The 23,090-nt window shown below is 33.9% G+C and overlaps 2 protein-coding genes across 2 annotated transcripts in view; one reads left to right on the forward strand and one right to left on the reverse strand.

Moving 5' to 3' along the window:
* LOC109536143 (transient receptor potential-gamma protein) overlaps positions 1-23,051 on the forward strand; it is a gene marked incomplete at its 5' end in the record, with an annotated part of 26,873 nt that extends 3,822 nt beyond the window's left edge. Inside the window, 10 exons of the mRNA XM_048663230.1 lie at positions 1,610-1,805; positions 3,349-3,540; positions 12,021-12,062; positions 16,002-16,182; positions 16,239-16,367; positions 16,433-16,607; positions 16,668-16,849; positions 16,958-17,172; positions 17,500-17,656; positions 20,950-23,051. Coding sequence (XP_048519187.1) covers positions 1,610-1,805; positions 3,349-3,540; positions 12,021-12,062; positions 16,002-16,182; positions 16,239-16,367; positions 16,433-16,607; positions 16,668-16,849; positions 16,958-17,172; positions 17,500-17,656; positions 20,950-21,161 — 1,681 coding nt within the window. The remainder of the gene's footprint in view (positions 1-1,609; positions 1,806-3,348; positions 3,541-12,020; positions 12,063-16,001; positions 16,183-16,238; positions 16,368-16,432; positions 16,608-16,667; positions 16,850-16,957; positions 17,173-17,499; positions 17,657-20,949) is intronic.
* On the reverse strand, positions 3,876-11,915 carry LOC125503202 (disintegrin and metalloproteinase domain-containing protein 10-like). Its single transcript, XM_048663222.1, has 6 exons — positions 11,248-11,915; positions 9,082-9,357; positions 8,585-8,823; positions 7,812-8,006; positions 6,350-6,546; positions 3,876-4,518 (listed from the first exon to the last, which is right to left on the reverse strand). The coding sequence occupies exons 1-6, from the start codon at positions 11,883-11,885 to the stop codon at positions 3,967-3,969; spliced, it is 2,097 nt and encodes a 698-aa protein (XP_048519179.1). The 5' UTR covers positions 11,886-11,915; the 3' UTR covers positions 3,876-3,966.
* Positions 23,052-23,090: the final 39 nt, after the last annotated feature.

The following is a 23,090-nucleotide window of genomic DNA, read 5'->3' on the forward strand; positions in this document are numbered from 1 at the left end:
GTAATTTGGTTAATTGTAAAGAATGAAGAACTTTTACTTCACAATTTCCGAATTTGAAAATTGTCGATTGGAGTTCTTCTCATTTTATTGCTGAAATATGATTCTTCTTGAAAAAGTAAGCTGCTGGGTTTATTTTGCACATTGTAATCGAACAATACAAACCACATTCYTCAAAATCATTAAAAATCGTTTGCTCTTAATTGTTGATAACACTTGATCGTCCGGAAACTCTTKTTTTTTYACGGGTATGTGTAYCATTTCCTCTTCCGAAAGCGTTTGTACAAGAAGTATTTCAAAAATTTCCTTTATGTTYGTTGTGATGCTTAACTTCTGATTTCGGTCTAGTAGGTAGTCTTCAAATTTTTACGATTTAGTCGATATAGGAAATACGATTTTCCAACTCCATARTTTCGGTCTTTCTATTACYATTCTTTTTAGTTAGTATYAACTTTTTGAGAGAGCCCAATTTCAGGAAGCTTTATCCTCATAAAGGTGCATTTAACTTTATTATCTTCAACCAGCTAATATGTTTCTATCACATCGCATTTTTTAGTGTATATTTTATTAAAGTGGTTTGGTGGTAATCTCTAATAAAAATAAATGGAGGATACTGATGATAAGATGTGTTTTATATTTATGAATTTTCAATTGTAACTATTCATACCTTGGGCTTTCCATTCTATTTTAATCTTGCTTGTTTTCACAACTATCGTCCCAAAATTAGTAAATCTGTATTGGTAGAAATACACACCTTTTTTTTTCTTTTTATTTCACACCATTTCTTAAACTTTGACAAACAAAATCTTTCTGGAGTCTAATAAACTAGTTTTTCTTTCGTTTCAAGTTAATTAGACATTTCTGAGTTTGCCGATGTTTTAAGGAAAATTAAATTCTAACTGGATTGAGTACGTGACCGTCGAAGAAGCATTAGTTTGGATAACATGAACAGAAGGACCAATTGCTTGAAAGCCTATTTCTTCAAAGAATCAAATATAGTTGCTATTTTTTTAATACTAAATGAAATAAGGAATTATACCAGGCATTATAATTTAGACGATAACAAAAAATTCCACTTTTATCAAACTAATGTACCTATCGGTACAAAGAAATAAAAATTTTATCGAAAAAACGACTAACTAATTTTATGGTAACTGGCTATTCAAACTTATAGAACAGTTAATTCAGGAAAAAGTTGCTCAATTATGTATGATCCGAAGAAGTTGAACTAAAGTGGTTTCTAGTTGTGGGTGCCCGTATAATTAAATTAGCAAGGAAAAGTAGTGATTAAGTGGAAAACAATCAAGCAGAAATATCAGTCTCGTCAGTTCTCCAAAAGTATACGTATTCACTTCTTTGACCAAACTTTAAATTTATGTTTATACCCTTAGCAATTTACCAATTTTTCCATTCGTTTCTTAATTTGTATACTTTGCCCATAATGCATTACATTAGCACATCTGGTTCACTTTACTGAAAGTTTCAAATTCTTAATTTTGCATTTGAGAACAATTTTATACAAAAAGGCCAAGTGGTTCGAGCCATTATTCAAATATCTCACAAATGTGAAAATAGTTACTTGCTGATATAACACACATTTGAATTTTTCCAGCTTGTTCGAGACAGTTCAGACACTTTTTTGGGCCGTATTCGGGTTGATCGATTTGGATAGTTTCGAGTTGAACGAAATCAGAATTTTCACCCGATTTTGGGGGATGCTGATGTTCGGCACTTATTCAGTTATCAATATCGTCGTTCTACTTAATCTTCTCATCGCCATGATGAATCATTCCTATCAACTGATTTCGGTAAGTGAAAATATTTCCAAAAATCCTTACTTGATGGTTGTAGTCGTGTCAATAAAATGTTATTAATAATTTTATTTATTCTTTGATTTTGTATTTATGACAAATTGATTTCTGCGAATACTGGGTGAAATGTGTGAGGGTTTCTTGTTTGAAAAAGTAACTGCTGATGTTTACGTCTAAAGTTGGAGAAGGTTAAAGCTGGGGCATTTTTAGGTTTGCACACTTTTAAAAATTGATAAAATTTAAAAATAATTTGGCAAAAATACAATGTTAATAAAAATAGGCCAGAGATGAGCAACCCGCAGCCCTACGTACTTTTTTGCGCGGCCCGTCAATGTTTAACGGATTTTTTTAAATATATTTACAACTATATTCTTATCCTCCCTGGGTCTCAGTCAAAGTGTGAAGTAGAAGTTTGAATATCGTTGATTTCATTACGTTTCGCTGAGACAACAGCGCCATCATCAGATTTAAAATTTACTCAAACACCAATTCACAATTAAAACATGTTGTATAAAAACGACAATTTATAAAGGGTTAAAACATTCATCAGTTGAGGGAAAAAATTTCCTGTTGGGAGAGCAAAATATTTGAAAAACTCACCTCATAATTGGTAAACATTACGTTCTTTTGGGTCTTTGCATTCTTGAAATTTTAAATTTGTTTGAAGTGAATTTTGAAGCAAACACTGTTATTACGGTTACAAAAAAAGTGAATATCCCTCGAATGGCTCAGGATAAACAAACGATTAAAGATCCCAATTAATTTGAAGACATGAGACTATAACGTCGTAGGTATACTTTTATCCTTCGACCCGAAGGAAAATTTGAACTTTGACCAAGAAGTATTCAGTAAGACAGTATTTAAACACCCCGAACAATATGTTTGTTTAAGTTTTTTTGCTTATCTTATATTTTGAATTTTGTCTAAGAACAGAGCTATAATTCGAACAATAAAAAATCGGATCACAGACTGAGAAAATATTTAGTCAAAAGTGACGGTATTTTAACGAATTTCAGCTATGCGTTAAGTTTACGAAGTAGTGTATAAATTATATTACATTATATGTGGAAATAAAAGATTATGTCGGATTTTGACCTGTATGTCGCGATACCAAAGAATATGAATAACGTAAACATGAACATTAGAGTCTATACTCAGTTTATAAGTCTCAAGATTTTCACAAAATTTCCAAGAGAATCATGACTCGTTTTGGAAGTGCCTACTGATGTTTTCTAACACTTAGTTTCTTCAATAAAAATAATAAAGTGCGACTATTGATCGAAGCCATACGATTAGTCACCTATATCTGCAAATATAGACCAACAGGTTGGTTTCTGGTTTTTTTACATTTTTCTACTGTATGTTGTATTAGAGTTACTTAGTTCATTTACGTTTCTAATATATAAGCGTAGTGTTTAAATGTATAGGAGGGGTTTTCCGTTGCTCATCCCTCATCTCAACAAGTGAAAAATAGGGCATTTAACAAAACAACTTAGATAAAAAAAAAACTAGAGCATTCTATGGTCTTGTTGTTCTGTAGGAACGAGCTGATACAGAGTGGAAATTTGCCAGAAGCAAACTTTGGATAAGCTACTTCGAAGAAGGAGGAACTGTGCCTCCACCCTTTAACATCATTCCAACCCCGAAGAGCGGTTGGTATATTATACAGTGGCTGCGAAGGAAATTTTGCGGATCCAGAGCAGCTAAAAAGGAGCATATGCGTACCATCAGGGTAAGCAATTCTATTCATACTTTTAATTATCCATATAAAGTTTTGTTGTATTGAAACCATTGTTTATTGTGTATGTCTGAAAACCTCAGTGTCTAAAACTATAGCTTTGCGAGCAAAAACCCTAAAGCAAATCTAGTAGAAAATATTTATTGAGGGTTTCAGCCGATTGCATTTTCCTTTGAAACGCCCCATTGCTTTTTCGGGTAGTATTTCGCGGAAAAAAACTGATAAATATGTAGTAAAACGGAACATTTCAACTGCTTTTAGTGGAGTACTGTTCAATTTACATTCGATTTGCTTGTTCGGCTTCTAGTCTGGAGAAATGGATCAACGCATTCATTTGGAAAAAGCGATTTTATTCAGCTTTATGTATTTTTTGGTATTACATAGTCCAAGTAATTTTTATAGTAGGTATTGATACTTGGCTCAAAAAAGTAAATTTGTTAGAAATCTGTTAAGCACCCAGTAACATATTGTACTGATGACATCCGAAGGCAAATTCGTTGAGGCACTTTGAAACGACGGAAAACTTTGCTTGGCTTTCAAAATTGCGCATTGGGAGTTCGGCTGGCACTTTCCAAGTTTTCCTTTGTGCAAACAATACCCACCGAACCTGGCCTGGAAAAACTCCAACTTTACGCACTGTTGATCCATACAAAAAGTCTTCGAGCTGAATTGTTTCGGATTATAAATCACTGTTTCGGTAATAAGCAAACTCTTCAGAACATCTCGGCCCTTGATCGAGGACAGGACATGATTGGTGGCTTCTAAAGCTGGTAAGCAAGAGTTTTGATATTGGCAACAAACGCTGCAAACTTTTTCTTCGATAGTGTGCGGAAGGCATTGGCATTGTTTTAGTCCGATTCGGCCACATTCTATGCTGTGACATTCGCTTCCAATGCAAACTCCATTAAGGCCACAAGTGCAGTTGGAGTTGGAATTCGTACATGGACAACCACGATCAAAATTTTTACAGTTCTGAAATGTATAAAAATCGCTGGCATTAACATAAAAAATCAGATTAAATGGGTGCAGGAAGAAAATGAGGTAGTTTTGAAATTGCAAAGTTTTCCTTATGCCGCCGCGCATTTGCATGAGCTTAAACACCATGCCAAAAAACTCTGGAAATTATAACTAGTCAAATAACGAAGAAGATGGAAAACATACCAAACTTAAACGGCATAAATTGGCTCGGGTTGAACCCAACTAATTCAAGAGAGTTTGCAAATTTATTGCTAATATTTTGGCCACTTAATATTCACAGAATGATATACATTAAAAAATATCATCAATATTATGGACGATTTCAACAGTATCCGGACGAATCTTTTGAGAAAAATGTATTCCAATCTAGTACTAAATACTCTTTGGAGCGGAGAAGCACAGATTTTGATTACAATATTTTAAGTGACATTAAAAATTTTTGCAATTCATAAATGAGCCCAAATTTCGAAATTCTCATTTAAAGATGAGTTTGGGTATATTCATAATATACTAGACAGAAAAAATTAAACAAATTTTATTTATATGAACATGACAAATATATTTAAATGATATAAAATATTAGCACCGGCTGAGAAGAATTATTAAAGGATGGAAGGAAGCTTAGGATCAGCCTGCCCAGAAAGAAAATCCCTTTTTCTTAATATTTTGTGACAATGTTCGGCAATGTGTGAATTAGAAGCCGCGTTCTTTCATAACTCTTTACGTTCAAGTTTTTTGCTTAAATCAAGCAACAAACTGCTTTCTTTGCTGATAATTCCATGAGAACATAAATATTTTTAACGAAATTATTTTGTTTTTTTTCTTCAATCCTAAGTTAATGGCTGTAGATGTTTTGGTGCTTTTTACTACGGTTTAGGTTGTGTTATTTCCATTGGCGTTTTTGTATCTATTACTTTAGAAAACGTTTACTCTGAAACGAATGATCGAAAATGGATAAAACGTCTGCACAATGAAACTCTTAAAATTTTGATATGAACATTTGCAACAGTACATGTTAATTTCCTTCTCTGTCTGTCCTCTACAAATTAATTATACACTTTTTCGCAATTTTTTTTAAGTTTCAAATACAATTTTTAAAATCTGGACAATTCACCTTTAACGCAGTAAAGTTTTAGATACTGGAAGCAAAAACATGTAAATGATCGCATCAATTAAAATATGTGAGTCTAACGAATGAGAAAACATAACCATATAACATAATTAATTATTAACCATAGCAAATTTATTTAAAAAATATTACCCTTAGTCAAAATTTTACATTAGTATTCAGTTTAAGTCTATTTGTTTGAAATAATATAACGCAGTTTCAAAAACTACGTTTTGTTTGCTTTCAATTATTTTTCACATGTAATTTTTATATTCGTTTTTCTCTAAAAAGTGTTTTCCTTTCCTACAGAACAAGACTTTGACAGAAACAACAAAAACTTTTGCAATGTTTTGCCAATTTCAATTACGCTTTCTCTATTAGAATTTTTTTAATGTTTTTCCAATCTTGAAAAATCTGTCCTTTTTAGCATTATTGTTAAAATTGTCGATTTTGTTGTCTTGCTTCAATCATCTTCAAGACGCCGTTTACATGATTTGCAAATTTGTTTCATCATTAGCATAAGGAGATAAGTATACTTAGTTTTCCGTTATCTTTTGTTGCCTTTTGGATTTTATCTGTGCATTGGAAATCACTTCTTTAATGCATTGAACTCAGGATTATCTTTATGAACGTTAAAAGCCTAAACAAATTTTTGGGAAAATTATCGATCGAGTATTTTTGTGTTCGAATTTGTAATTCTGTGTACCACAAACTCACCACAAAATGTTCCAAATGCGTGCTATACTTGCAGCTATTCGTACAACATTCGCCTTGCGAAGGATGGCATTGGAATCCGCGTTTTTTATTAATTTGACATGGATATTCTTTGGTTCTTCGAGGCACACAGCATGGGTCCATCTTAAGACAATCTCTGGTTAAGCCGCAGTCGCAATCTTCGCCTTGCTCGACAATACCTGAAGAAATATTATTTGAAACTTACCAAACACGCGATATTTTCTAGAAACTAATGAGAATTAATTTTTCTTGAACCCTAAATATTTGGTAAGTATAGAAATCGATCCATATTATCTTCTTCTAAAATGGTTCAAGTTCGAAGGCAGTTTGTGCAAATTGTACAATCAATGCAATTTGTTGTTAGATGAAAGTATGTAAATTTTTGTTAATTCACAAATAAAAAATGCGCTTTTATTTCCCGACACTTTTATATTTCATTTATTATTAAATCGACTAAGTTCTTAAAAGAATTACATGTTTTAATATTTCTGAAAACTTAAAAAACACAGGATTTGTTTGGATACAACTCTCAAAATATGTGGGCAGCTGAAATATATTTATTATTAGATAAAAGGGAGTAAATATTACGAATAAAAAAGAATAAATATTACACATTTTGATATGCTTCATAATTAATACCTACTGATTTCTTAACAAATATTAGGCACAATTCGCAGCTTTTGGAAAATTATATTAAAAAATCATTGAATTTCTTTACAAATCCTTCCAAGAATAATAAATTGTTATATTTTAAGTTTGGTATATTTTTAATAAAGTATTATATGTTAATAACCTACTATATTCAAATTTATTATTTTCAACAACTCGTCGTTCCCTGCTGCGTAAAAAATGGCTGCAAAGAATAAAAAATGATTCTATTGCGTAAATTAGGTTAGAAAATGCGAGCTAAATAAATAAATAATAATTGTGTATATTTTCCTGACTGTATTTTAACTCAATTCAAAAGAAATTGCTGGATTCCAGTCAATTTTATTGTTTATTATTTAAAATGTTACAAATACGTTTCGGTGTTTTTCTCCACCATCATCAGTTTGTATGTATGGTTGTTCCTACCTTCACACTTGGCAATGTGCTTGGTAGAAACAACCATACATACAAACTGATAATGGTGGAGAAAAACACCGAAACGTATTTGTAACATTTTAAATAATAAACAATAAAATTGACTGGAACCCAGCAATTTCTTTTGAAATTAATAATAATGTAATCAAAGAAAAGAGAAACAGTTTCATATTCTTGTAGACACTAATTTCAATGCCAAGGTATTTTTAGCTTTGTCTGCAGTTGAAAGCAATTCTTACGAAAATGTTAAAAGCAGAGAAACAAATTCCCGTATCTGGAAAAGCTGTCTGAATTCACTAAATATCCATCGTGTGAGGAGAACAAACGAGTTAATCTAACAGAAATAAAGCTGGAAACTGACCGTTTCCACAAAATGTCGTCTGCACTGGCTCGAAACAATCTCCTTTCATAACCAGAGTCCTTAATACTTGTCCTTTGCTGCATGGGGAAAACATCAAATGAGTTCTGTTTCCGTAATAATCAGCAAATGATTTCGGGGACATTAAATAACCGAAACATTCAGGCCTTTCGTCGTGTAGAGCACCAAAGCTGTGCCCTAAATTATACACATCAAGTTAATTTATTACTAAACATTAACATTAATTCGAAAACAACAAACATGGGACTTTCAGCTAGGAATTTGGGGTGTTTCGGTATTGATTATGTCACAGATTAATTACTGTTCAAATATTAGGGTTTGAATCTGGAAATTGTTCAAAGCATTTCCAAATTAACATGAAAATTTGAAATTTCTTTTGCCGTACTTTTTTTTGGATATTCCTATCAGAACAATTTGTGTTTTCTTATTTATTCTTTCGCGATAATTAGAGTTCGTTATTTTCAACTTAAATATGTTACCAATCATCAACAGTAAATGTCTCAGTTCAGTCCAGGTTGTCTTTTTAGTTTATTGTTAAAATAAAATAACATTACATGTTTTAATTAAAGTAAATATTTTGAAATTCTTATCGAAAAGGAAAATTCTTTTGTGCATAAGCGTAATTTATAAAATTAAAATTATTGGCAATTTGCAATATCTTAAACATCTTAGAGTTAAAGTTGAAACATACACAGCTGCAAGTGTTGTTGCCAGTTCGAAACGATAGAAATTACTTTTCTTCAGTGGATATTCACCTAATTCATGAGTGATGGTAACTTCGAAGATGACCTGATTGACTAGAGGAGTTCGGGATGTCGAAGCCGTAATTACCAAACCGTTCATGGTTCCTAAATTCGCTGTTTTCTTATCGCAAATTCCTGCTGTAGGATGCAAAGATGTGCTATCAGGAGTGTAACTTGCCCCCAAAGTGCCTTTGTCGAACTTTTGAGCGGTGAATACTATGCCTAGGCAGTGTTTTGGCAATTCTTCATACCTAAAGTTTGCTACTATAGAAAAAATTTGCAACAATCCTTAAACAATAGTTAAGAACAAGTTAAAGATTTAGAAAAATCCGAGAATGAATTGAAGAACAATTTGTATCAAAAAATATCGTATTAAAATAGCGTAAAAACCCTGATCAGGGATCTTGACCTGATCGTTTTTTGTTAGAATATTTACTCAACTATTGCTTATCAAAATGCAAGCTTTCTTAACAACCTTTACTGACTTTTACTACCCTACTACTACTTACTTCATGAATTGAGTTAAATAGTCAAACACCCTCATGGCGCCTGGTGTGTAACGTGGTAAAAAGTAAGTCGCTTCGCCAGTGGACCAGATCTCAATTTTTTTCACGTAAAATCCAATGTTATCAGGTACTCCGTCTCCATCAAAGTCTGTGGATCTGAATATCGCATTTGCTTCCTCCAAGGAGAAAAGCACTTGAGATATGGCCGCTTCTGTGTTCGATTTATGAACCAAAGTTAAAAAGGAGTTATCGATTACCACGACCAATGGACAAAGCATACTAAAAAAATTATTAAAAATATTATAATCATAAGTTTGTATTACTTGATTCGATTTTTTTTAAATAATTTTTTACGCATTTCCTCTGATTGTGTTTATAGTGGATAATAAACATATAATATTAAAGGTTACATTTCGGCAGATTTACACTTAACACCGTAACATTGTGCATATTTTAGATTTAATTTAAAAAATAACGGAGTTTGCCCTTCTGTCTACCGAAAAACAATAAAGCGTTTATTAAGGGTAGGGTGCTATCTACAAAGAAAAATCTACGAGTTTATTAAGGGTAGGGTGCTATCTACAAAAAAAAATCTACAATGTTTAAATCAGGTGTTCGCGGAGGCTTAGAAAATGCAACGTATTCCAAACTCGTACCATAGGCTCTCCACTAGGCTAAATTCTAAATTCTCTTTCTCAAGTGACTCAGCAGTTTCTAAGCTTCTACGCCTCGAATGTGAAACTGAGATGAATTTCGGCCCAAGAATGATCGGGTACACACTTTCTGAGCCCTAGAAGCTTCTACGACTCAGAAATTGTGAACAGATTAAGATTCAGCAGACTTTTTCAGCTGGGACAGTTTCCAGTACTTAATAGATTTCATATAAAGTTGGACTTTATTCGATAACATTTATACTTTTAAATTAATTATTATTTTCAGCTTCCAATTAAATGGAAAAGAGCACACTTGAATAAATAAAAAAGTGTTCAAAGGAAAATAGGAATAAAAACTGGATTCAGTTACCTAAACCGTTATATGAAGATGTATTTAATAAACAAGAAAGTAAAAATTAAGCAGAGAAAGCCCGTGTGAACACACTGAAAAACTCCAATCAAACAAGACTTACCTTTTTGCATTAAACTGTGTATATTTGCTATGAATACATTTAATATACTCAGTTCATTACAAAAAAGCAAGTCTTGTTTAAATTGGAGTGAAATACTTCTTTCTTTTTCTCCATTCTTTTTCTTCTATTTTAACATTTCTTCTAGCATTTTATTTTTAATATTTTGGGTATCATTTGAAATTTTCGTTTTGATTCGAATACAATGCGATGATGCGATATTCTCTTAAATTTGGGAACAAACATTCTGGAAAGAGAGAGCCAACTAAGTTAATTACAGAAAAATTTAACTACTTATAACCAACAAGATTCTATCTATAGAAAATATTCATGAATTGCACTTCGAACAGGTAAGAAACATGTTTATGTCTTAACCACTCTTTTAAAACTTATAGGTGGTTTGTTAAATCTGTATGAGTTTGATTTTGTAATATTTGCCTGTGTTTGTTACAATTTAGTTCGTTTGCATTTGCTTCAGTCCGACAGAAATGGAAAAAGTAAATCTGGTTTCAATAAGCAGCTTCAATTCAGTTAAAAATAAAAGGTAAAAACAGCGGTTGGTATAATTTATCTGCAGTTTTGCGTACAGTTTATATCGAAAATTATACGTAAACTAGTGAGTTTTTCGAGTTTCTAGGGCGTCATAAAAAATAATTTCTTCCTGGCATTTTGCAAGCACGACTGATAGTCAAACCACCTCTAAAGATGCAGGATACTCGTGCTTGGAAAACATCAGATTAAAAGTATTTGTCACGACGGCCTACAAGTCTGGGAAACTCACCAGTTTTCTTAACAGCGCCTCAAAAAACTTCTTCATTACTAACTTCAAGCCTCCTTCGTATTTGCAGGGACAGAAAATAAGCATTGAATATTTATATGAAATAGAGGAAATAATTTTGTTAAACAGCCCATTTACATAGTACATTTTAAATAAGATATCCAAACGAAGCAACAACAAAGGCAAAAAATATTTAATGCAATATTCAATAGCTCAGTATGTAAGCTTTAAACGAAGCATTTTAAGAGACAAATATTCGCATACATACCCATTTTGTTTCCACTTTTGGTATTTGTTTTCATAATATTGCCGGTTTACCAGTTGTTTAAATAGCAAATTGGCTGATTTGGTCTGCGCAAGAAAAATCCCGTAAGTGACTGAATCTCTTTTGAAAACCAGCGCGTTTCGCTCAGCAATGACATCATCAGTCACATTCATTCCTAATGCGGGTTTATATTCGTCGATATAATACATGGTATTGTTAAGGATTATATGGCCGTAGAAGTTTCCCTCCTTTACATAGCCGTTAACTGAACTGGTTTCTGGATAATTGCTGATATATCCTTCATATAAATTGCTAGTTTTCCACAAGTTACCACTCCAAGTAAAATTATCGGCTAATATTTCGCTGTCTCTTTGCTTTATGTGCACGGTCAAGGGTTTTCCATCATTGGACAGATTAATATCAAATAAAAATTCTGGCCTGGATGATACTAGCACATCGCGTTTTTCTCGAAAATTGTTATTTACTTCGTAAATCTGCGAACCGCTAAAATGATAGTCATGGATAGTTACGGTGTCCACTTGGAAAATTGAGTGCACCAGTGTAAAATCCAGGAAAGATGTAGAAAGTAGAATCAACATGTACTTTGGAAACTGCATGCTTGTGTAGACATGACTAAACATGAAACATGACACTGATTGATGAAAATTTAAGAAAAGCTGCAGGTAGTTTTCGTTTTGTTAATTTCACAAATTTCAAGTTTGAGTAAATTTTAATGAAAATTAATTGTAAACGACGTTAATGCTTTTTTCTTTCAGAGGAAAGTCAAACAAGCAAGCGAGAGGGATTTCAGATATCAGGTAGGATTTTTTGTTATACCTAATTTCACATAAGATTAATAATATACAATGTGTTTCATGAGGAATGGGCATTATTTGAACCACTGATTCTAGGTCCGAAAATAACCCCAGTTTGCTTTATAGTGTTGAAATTTAATTTAAAAAGTACATGATTAATTTCTTCAAAACTCATGGAGCTACTTTAACGAAATTTTCCAGACATCAATTGCTAGGAAATACGAATGTTTTGCAATAAAATAATTTTGTTCATTTTTGCCACGGGCATCCGTAACTGCACGCTTCTGAATTTACCGATAATGTTTAGAATTTCATAGACAATTTTGGAAAATAAATACTTTATACGATGGCAAACACCAACGCGAATGGCAGGCATTTTATGAATATTCAGCTGTTATTATAATTATATGGTGCAAATGAGTAACTCTCTTAATACGAGCCCGATTTGGATCATTGAAAATTTAGATCGTCTAAAGCGAGTCATTTTGTCTAAAAATCTTATTTTGCAAAATTGAAAGCCGTTGAGAAACAGTCATAGGGGTTTTAAGGTCGATAAGACGATTTTGCAAGGCAAATGTTTTCTATCAATTCTTTTGAGGGTTTAATTATCTGATTTTTCTTTTTGTCTGTAGGAAAACAGCTTTTTGTCTGTCGGAATTTTCTGCATAACTCTTAATGCCGGGTTTATTTCAAAATGTTGAAATTTGTTGAAACACGTACGATTTTCTATAAAAACTGTATCTTGGAAAATTACAATCGATTGAAAAACGTTATGATGATTTGCAGGTCGAAAAGATGAATAAAATACTTTGATTTTTTACCTCGATTAACTCGTTTTCAAAATCGAACATTGAATGGTTTATCAAAGTGTATTCTCGACACATTCCCTGTCTATAAGAAATTTTTTATTTGCAACAGTTTTGGAAGGAAACTGGCTCTAAATKTATCTCTATTTATCTACTAATTACTCTAATTTATTAAATTTTTAATCCCAAAATGTATTTTGAGGAGCAACTGAATGGTTTGCAAAGAAAATTTGMAATGCATTTTTTTAAATTATTTTGGATATTTTCGATTTTTTTTTAAATTGCAAATGTGCAAATTCTYCACTWAAGAGTTGAATTTATTAGAACCGACGGAGACACTGAAAGGTCTGGAGTTAAATCAGCTGACAGAGAAAATCGTCGAAATTATTCGAGTTGCAACAAAGAAAGTCTGCACGTTTGGAAGGCAGTGAAACCCGAAACTCATTCTCGCACAACCAGACTGGAAGAACGCAATGTGATGGATAGCGATGCACCGGAGTACCTCCAGCTAGTAACGAGAGCGATTCGTAGTGACTTAAAAGCGCACAACTCACGGATGATTCGAGAAGCCACTGAGGACAAGATGAACATGAGGGACCTTCGTTCCAGAACGGCTAGAGGAAAATCACTCATATACATGATCAGGATCGAGCGGGGCGTAGTTGTGTCAGGGAAAGGCGAAATCGTTGCGATCATCGAGAACTTCCATCGGAGACTATAAACCCAGTCAGTACCAGAACCTGACTATCTCCGCAAAATCAGAGAGAAAAGATCGTCGGTTCCGAGGAGATCCCAGAAATTGATGGGTCAGAGCTAAGAACAGCATTAAAAGAGATGAGAAATCGTAAAGCTCCCACAGAAGACCAAGTGACGAGTGAGATACCGAAGTCTGGAGGAGAAACTGAACAAGGCACAACTCATTATCTTTAACAAGTGCCTCGAAGAAGGAAGGATTCCAGAGGCATAGAGAAATGCTGAGGTCACCATCCTTTTCAAGAAGGGCGACTCTACAAACATCGAGAATTACCTCCTCTCAGTGTTATACAAGCTCCTTACCAAAATAATCACCAACAAGCTCCACTTTTACCATCCTGGAGCGCAAGCTGGATTCAGGAAGGGGTAGGTACAGAACGATAGACCACATCCAGACAGCACGCTGATCGATAAATCCACTGAACACAACATCCCACTACACCTGGCGTTGGTCGATTACCAGAGATCTTTCGATTCTGKGAAGATTTGGGCAGCTCTACATGCGATGGCCGCTTCGAGGATTCACTCAAGACACTAGAATCTCATCAGATATATATATATGTACATGCCACTCTCCACGAGGATCCCTATTAARAGAGGAGTTAGACAAGGCGAAACCTCGTCAAAACTGTTCACAMTAGSGCTACAGGACRTGTTTAAAAACCTGACATGGTAGAAAAAAGACATCAATATCGATGGGACATTCCTGACTCACCTACGTTTAGCTGACGATATKGTCCGGCTGAGCGCTGATGCCGACCAGCTTGGACCCATAATGAGAAGGCTGAAGAAAGCGTGGGAGWCAGTCGCCCTGAGGGTGACCCTCCAAAAGACTAAGATCATGAGTCAAAGTGAGATCCAGGACACACTCGACAAGCACACGCTTGAAGTTGTTGAAAAGGATGTGTACCTTGGCCACAACATTAAGATTGGCAGGAACCACCAGGCAGCAGAAATATCCAGGCGAATTGGCCAGACGTGGGCGGCTTTTGCAAAACTTGACCACATCCTCAAAAAACCGGTCATACCCATCAACCTGAAGTGGAATGATGATTTTCAGAGCCCCATATATGACTGTTCTGTTTATTCACGTAACCACCGAGCGAAAAATGAGCCTCATCGCTGCAGAAAATTCGGTTCGAAAAATCATCATCAACGGCTTGTTGTTCAATCACCCAATTTGCGTATGTTCTATGTTGCCCATGTTCTTGAGTCAGTTGGACTTTGTACGGATGCAGCTTCAAATCCAATTGAAAAATTCGCCACAATGAGCCGTAAGACAAGCCCAAATGTTGAGCACGTCGGGGAATCGACGAATTCGGGTGTTCCTCCACACTTTGAGCAAAAACAGCGATATTTTCAGCTGATCTAATGTTGCGATGATGCTCAGGCTTTACAATATCAGTAACCGATCCAGTCTCTTCAAATTTTTTCACTGTGTTCGGAATTGTTTGCTCTGTGGGTCGATTATGTCGACCGTAATCTGCTCGTAAAGCCCTAAACGTTGATACAGCAGAATCACCATTTTGTTAGTAACGTGGCAAAAACTTCTGGCCGCTGAAATTCCCTAGCATGAATCGTTTGGCAAAAATAATTTGTTCAGAGTGTGAAATTTGGCAAAAATATGCCAATTTCTAATTAAGTAGGCCAGGATCACTTGCAGCTTTTTAAGGAGCTATCCGCAAACCAATCACAGCTACCTTTAGGCATTTTGCTCCCGATTCTGTGCTATTTTAGCATTTGAATAAAGCCAAGATTATCTGCCAACACAATAAATCAAGTAATTTGAAAATTAAATGCAACAATTAAAAAATATAGTGATGTAAAAATAAAACGCACGCCACTGGCAAAATTTGGCAAAACTATTTTATTGGAAAACATGCGTCTTCCCTAGCTATTGATGCCTGGAAAATGATGTTAAAATATCTCTATGCGTTTTGAAGAAATTTATCATTTTACATATGTTTTATTAAATTTCAACACCGTGTTAAACCCTAACGAAGCATTTTTGGCCTATAGTTCATATAGCAAACTACGGTTATTTTCGGACGTAGAGTAGGTGGTTAAAATAATACCCCTTCTTCATGGAACACCTTGTCTAGAACTATTAAATTATTTGCGCGGCTCCCTTCTCATTTCTTATACATGGTAATTTAAGTACGTAAATTTTATAATGAAACTGGAGGTGTCCAAGGCTCGTATTTTTCTATTTAAATTGAAGCTAGATCTGAATAAAACAGGGCTTGTTTATATTTTTGCGATTCCATCATGCCTAATAGCGTTTGTCTTTTTTTATTATCATCATATTTGTTAAATCGTCTTTAAGTTATCAATAAATTTCCAGATTTCCAGATACTTTTATTGACTTCCTTCATTGTTCTAGGGCATTATGAGAAACTTGGTCAGACGATACGTAACAGTTGAACAACGGAAAGCTGAAAACCAAGGGGTGACTGAAGATGACGTGAATGAAATCAAGCAGGACATATCCGCATTCCGGTTCGAGCTGATCGAAATCCTGAAAAACTCTGGAATGAACACCAGTACTGCCCACAGTGGCATGGGTAGGAAAATGCTGACTTAGTCACGATTTGCTGCGTGCTAAGGGGTGATTTTTCAGGAACGGGCGGTAAGAAAAATAGGCAGAAAGAACGAAGACTGATGAAAGGCTTCAATATAGCTCCTCAACCTTCCACTACGTCGTCTTCCACACTACCGCCAGTAGCTGAGTTTATAGCTTCTCTTCAAGGTATCAGCAGTTATTCAAGTTTATCAACATTTAGAAACGTATATATAAATAATATGACCTCTCAGGACATCATCATGAAGGCCACCACGACTTCTTCGGCTCGACGCTATCAGGCATCTTCAGCTCCACCCCGCGCAGACTGACCCAGCACAGCAGCACTGTTTCTTCAAGCCAAGGAAGCATAAATGATGGCCACGGTCATCATCATCATCACCACCATCATCATCGAGGTCTGGGAAGGTAAATTTTGAGATTATGTGATTTGTGATAGTGTTCTTTATATCCAATTTTTGCTTCCAGACTGCACTTTAAGAGAACCGGTTCCCACAAGCGCAGATGGGGCACCTTGATTGAAGCAGCAAAAACTGGAAAAGTGTCCAGACTAATCGGCCGATCGCGCTCAGAAGACTCTGTATGTAATAATTGCAAGGAAAATGGACATAATCACAGCCACAGCAACAGTCCTGCTTCTGATGAAAACGGTAAACACATTTCGAGATTTTTGTGCGCATGGAACGCACAACATCAAGTTATTGAGCTTCGAATCACAAAATGTAGACTTTAACTGTAGAATAAACTGTAAATTCCAGGCTCGATCAGTGGAACAGACTCCAATCAAAGCATGGAAAATACTAGCCGAGATCAGGATCATCCAGAGCCAGAGCTGCATGGTCTGGCCCATGGCTTGGCCTTGCTGAAGAAGAAGCGCAAGAAATTTTCGGCTTCCCGAAACACTAGTCCTATTGTAGTTCCAAATAGCACCATAAGTGAAACCATTTCAAAGAAATGTATGCCTCCGAAAAATGTAAGTTATTTCGCGCAGAAATTTGTAGATACCAGTTTGTGATCAAGTGCGATTTTGAAGCGAAAGAATTGGCATGGTTGCAGTTATTTTAGGTTGATAACACATTTGCCATTGGGCTCAATATAGCTTTCGTCCTAAGCACTTCAATATATGTTTACATAATGCTTGCGTGTATAAGCATGAGAAAAACCGAACGATAAAATCCCTGAGTAAAAATGATAAAATGGTCTGTAAATTCTCAAGTACTATTGAAGCAAAGAAGTTTTTAGATTAGTAAATAACAACTCACACGATACATTTTCTCTATCAAAATTTAATAAATTGCAGATTCCTCAAGTGTTAAAGAGAGCTTCCAGTGTACCAACTCGTGTTCCAGAAGTTATTTCCCAACCAGTATCTCGTCATGAAAAAACTCAATCTCAACAGGGCTCCATCGAGATACCACCAGCCAGTAGCGGGCCAACTATAACTCCTTCAACGACTGGTAAGGACTCGAATTATAAGCAACGTCCTTTAAAATTGTTTTTAAAAAATGCAACTTATTACGAGCAGTAAGCTTACAACTTAACGTGTGCATACAGAATAATGTATTTGTTGCAATTGCCATAATTATAAATTGTGTATATTTTCCTGACTGTAATTCAACTTAATTCAAAAGAAATTCCTGGGTTCCAGTCAGTTTTATTGTTTACCATTTAAAATATTACAAAAACGTTTCGGTGTTTTTATCCGCCATCATCAGTTTGTATGTGTGGTTGTTTCTACCTTCACATTTGGTAAGCCATTGAAAAATCGTTCTTTCTTTGGCATTTCTTTTCTTTTATTCATAATTTTTCAATGGCATACCGAATGTGAAGGTAGAAACAACCATACATACAAACTGATGATGGTGGACAAAAACACCGAAACGTTTTTGTAATATTTTAAATGGTAAACAATAAAACTGAATTTCTTTTGAATTTAAAATAATTATAAACTTAGGCTGAAGCAAAATCAGCATTCTAAGTAGGGGAGAGTGGGGCACCACGAGACACCGGCCACCATGAGACTTTGCAATATTTTCTTTTACACTAAGTGTAGACATTTATTATGAGTGAATGAGTGAAGTGAATCAATGAAGTGTTGCTTCGGTGGTAAAGTTTATTCCGGTCTAAACCAGTCTCACTTTTCTCTCAATCACTCAATCAGTCTTGACTAAGATTTCGACAAAGACGCATGTGAGCGGAGACTTTTTTTTTCACGTGTATTATTCTGAGCTAATTTTTTTAGTGAAAACATAAAGTTAAAGGTAAGAAATTTAAGTTGTAGCTATAGTGTTGTAAGTGCTTTTTATTTGTATAAAGAAACTTTGTGATTTTAAATCAAATTTACCGAAAATTTGAAAAAATGTTATAACGTGTAAATCGGCTACCATAAGACACTGTCTTATGGAAAAACTTTTAAGCTTTAATAATTAATTGGGCGATTTTGTATCTTTAGATGCCCAGGGGTCGCAAAATAAAGTCCCAGAAGGGTATATTATCAGAAGAAAATATGAAAGGAGCAGTCCAAGAAGTTTTAGTGGGAGTGAGTGGAGTAAAACTGTCATTGCGAAAAGCATCTGATCGCAATGGTGTTCTTTTCAAACACTTCACAGATATGTGAGGCTACCCAAAAGCTTGTAAAAGAAAACTCTCTAATAGTAAAAGATAAAAAGCAACAAGTATCATCCCTACGGATACTCCAGAAAAAGAGAAAATTGAAATAAAATGCAAAGAAAAAGAAGAAAGAGAAAGATAGAAGTTTCCAAAAAAGAAGCAGCGAAGAGAAACGTTTTTTCAAAGGATTTTAAAAAATTAACAAAGAAGATGTCTTCCAATGACGACGGAGAAGATTCCATTTGCGAATTCACACTACGATTCTGATTGGATACCTGAACCCGATCCAACTGCGTTCGAGGAATTAGATAGACCACCCAAATAAGATGATTTTGTGTTAGTTGAGTTTAATAATTTAGAATAGGAAGGTTTTCTTCGTAGGAAAAATTATTACTTGGCGACACATCCGAAGAAGTTAAAGTTAGTTTTTTAAGGAAGTCGGGGAAATTCAGAGGGCATTTTGTAATCACTGATCAACCTGATATTGGGACTGTTGTCTTAAAAGACATAAAAATTATTTTGCCTTGTGCTTTAGGTAAAATAAAAGTATTGCATTCCTATTATAAATTTGAGCTAAATTTTAGCATTTTTAATATTCGTTAAGTGTTTTTCAAAGAGTAAAATTAGAAAATTTGTAATTTCTTTTGTTTTAATTTTGTTTAAGCCCAGTTTGAAGCTAATTAATTTAATATACAAGATTAGAATAGCAATATGTGACAATTTTGAAGTTATCGTTTTTTTATTGATTTACTTCAAAGACTTACAAAAAAATTAAACAATAAAAAATCTATAAATTCAAAGTAATTATGTGCTTTCCACCGTTGCGTACATAAATAAATGCAATTCCGACCAGCTAATCAACTTTTCTGGACGATCAAGTAAAGTGTTTGGAAAAAAAGCCACTTTAACTTTTTTAGTCTTATGGTGGCCCACTCCCCTACAATGCGTGTGGGCTGGCAGTTAAACCTGTTAGCAGGAAAAGTGTATGTATGATACTCTCGCATCTTGTACACATTGTAATGAAATTATTTACAGTTAAAATAATTAATAATAAACGATATAACCGAAGGCATTTGAGACGCATACATGAATTGTTTTGATAAGGCCATTTGCCACTTACTTTTAAGCATTTCTTGCTCTAATAAGGAAGATCTTTTAAAGCGATTATCTGAGTAGGAGCAATAGCGGCACTTTTAACCATATTCGAATGAAAATAGTGTATTTCCAAAAATTTGGTCTTTAATGGTTTCTTATTGTAAACAAATGAAGCAACGAAATGTTACGAACCATTAGAACAAAAAAACGGTTAAAAATTCGATACTTTAACTACCTTATTAACTTAAGGTGAAGTTTTTTTTTGTTTTTATTAGTTATTTCAAAAATATGAAAACATAAACTTTATTCAAGGGGGGCAGCTCTCAACACGTATGGGCCTGAAATGCCCATGGGATTTTAACTGAAACAATTTCATTTTGAATTGAACTTTATTTTTTAGTTATAGCTGTTCATTGAATACATGATCCTTAACATGATCTGATTGATGACATACTTTGTAAAGTCAGCATCAGCAAATTATTGACTGCAACTTATACGAATCTTCGTTTTTTTTAATATTTTTCGTTATAATATTTGACTGTGTATTCTTTTTGATCAATTTTCTGTGCAACTTGACTAAAACATAGTCGTTTTCATTGACTAATTGTGTAAACTTTTCATCGTCAGTTTCAATTTTTCAATTTTTTATTGGGTTTTTCATATTCCACTTGAAAATGACTTTTCTATTTTGGCAGCCTTCTCTCAGCTCCTTCTTCTATGCGATTCTTCTCAGGCGTTTCTGTAAGAACTTGAGAGATTCTGATTGATAAAATTGAAAAATCAATCATCGGTGAATGCATTTCTATCAACAGGCCACGTACCGGTCGTGGAAAACCCCGATAGAATATTTTTAATAGTGAAAGAACTGGAATAAGCCACATTTGCCAATTTGAGTAGATCATGTAGGTACAGCAAGTGATCCAATAAGGGACTGCAAGTAAAATGCACCATTAACAATTTGTATGTATTATATTATGTTTTTATATTAATTATGTCACATAATAAGATTCTCTACTTCTTCTTAAGACATAATCCTTTGTTCCAGAAGAAAGTTTCACGGCAACCATACCTACTGGTTTACCTGGGGCGAATGGTTCTTCTCGCGAACCACTCCTGTATACTTCCTCATCCAGCAATCCACCAACAGGATCCACTCAAACCCCAGACGAAGAGTGTAAGCAGACTCAACACATTTTACCGAAACTTCCTGGAGTGATTCCTTTAAGTGGCCATAATCATAACACCGGATGGCTTTAGTATGATGCTTAGTGTAGGCACATAAGTAATAAGGGTAGTTTTTTATTTATAGAATCGAATACATGTACAAGATGGCCCGAAATATCATATTGCAACTTTATTTTGCGTATAATTTTAATGAATATCATTTTGTACTCATATTTTTCGGTGAATAACACGTTTTTTTGCACGCAGAGCTCAACTAATCACATTAAATTTTATTTCGTTTTTACGCTAGAAATGTGGCTTCCCAGAAAATACCTCAATATCTCAACGACACAGCGGAAAGTTTTTACAAAATTAATTTAAGATGCAAGACAAAACTAATCCTTACAGCTAGACCATACGATGATCAACGGTTAACATTTTTAAAATACTTATCAGCTGGGTTTAGCCTGAAATTAGCGACCGCGAGATCTGCACTTGAATCACCCAGTGTACTGTGAAATTCTACTTTAATTATTCGTTTCTTTATAGTACTAAGCAAAAAAATAGTTAAAAGAATTGAATTTTTCGGGCCGATCAACGATTGATCTTCACTTAAGCCACGTTCCTTTTAAAATATATCTTGTATATTTGACTAATAAATAAACTCGAAATAATAGATTTTAAAGTATAAATCAATGGAACACACGGGCCAATGCTTTGAAAAATATCTTTTATCAGTGTATACAAATTTCCAAGATTTAATATTCCAAGATTATTTTTTTAGCGCCGTTTAGGTGTTCCATTGACAAATATACGCAACAAATCAAATTGGAAATGGAATTGCTAAAGGACCATTTATAACGAAAAAACAGCAGGGTTAAATGTTGTAATTTGTTCCATGTTAAAACTTGTTCAGTGGTGGTCCCAGAGTTTTCCATAGATTACGTATTTTAAATAATTGATAAGTAAATTAAGTAAAATAAGTACTAAACATTTTAAGGAAAGATCTTTTCGTAAAACGATTTTCAACTCCCAGGCATCAAAATTTTATCGTTGTCTTTTGCATGATTTAACTGTTTGTTTTATCTGCAGATTTTTCACTTCTCAAAACTTCAACTTAAAACTAGTCTTCAGTAATAGGGTATTTTCTTCCACGTGCAAAGGCCCTATTGTAATACTACATACATCTATTATACATGATTGCCTAAAATTAATTTCGATTTGTTGGCATATTTATAATTTATTTTAAAAGTTGATAACTTTTTGGTAATTTTATACGAGACATTATTTATAAAAAAAATCCGTAAGTCTTTTATAATAGTTTTCTACAATATCGTGCCTTTATCGGTTTTAGGTAAAGTATTTTTAAGATAACGAAAATATCCGCCATATGTACCCGATCTAGTAGAAATAATTAATGTATTTTAATCAAAACTAGTCATAAGAAGTTACTGCGGAAATAGGATATAGCAAAAAAATTAAGTTGGAAGGTGGTAATTTATTAGTTTTTGAGGAGATGATCATTGGTACTTTCTTAGTCCTTATGTCCGTGTATAATCTATATAATAGTAAAATTTATTTATGTGCTAATTAACTTGACGATCTCATAACTAAGATAAGATTTTTTAGAAACGTTCGTGGCATCAACATTGCGCTTTCCATATGTATTATGTGCAAGAAATACTTATAATTAAAATATTCAGTAAATGAGTAATAGAAAACATATGACGCGCAAATCGCTCCATAGCATATATAATAAAACAGCACCTACAAAAGTAAAATCGAAAACGCACAAATATGTAGGTAGTTTAAAACGGCCTTGAAGAATGGATCTAAAGTAACGCATTTTATCTCATTTAAAATTTAACTACAGGTGATTACTATACTATGTATTTATGTTAAGTTTCAAAAGTCATCCAAGACAACTGTTTCCAGGGATATAATTTATAAAAAGGTTTATAAAAGTAAAATTTGCTGAAAATAGTAGTTTAGTTCATTTTCCTATGCTTGCTTTAAAATAAG

The sequence above is a fragment of the Dendroctonus ponderosae genome, unplaced genomic scaffold, assembly GCF_020466585.1.
Source record: "Dendroctonus ponderosae isolate FM_Combo_2020 unplaced genomic scaffold, Dpon_F_20191213v2 Dpon_F_20191213_135, whole genome shotgun sequence".
NCBI lineage: Eukaryota > Metazoa > Arthropoda > Insecta > Coleoptera > Curculionidae > Dendroctonus > Dendroctonus ponderosae.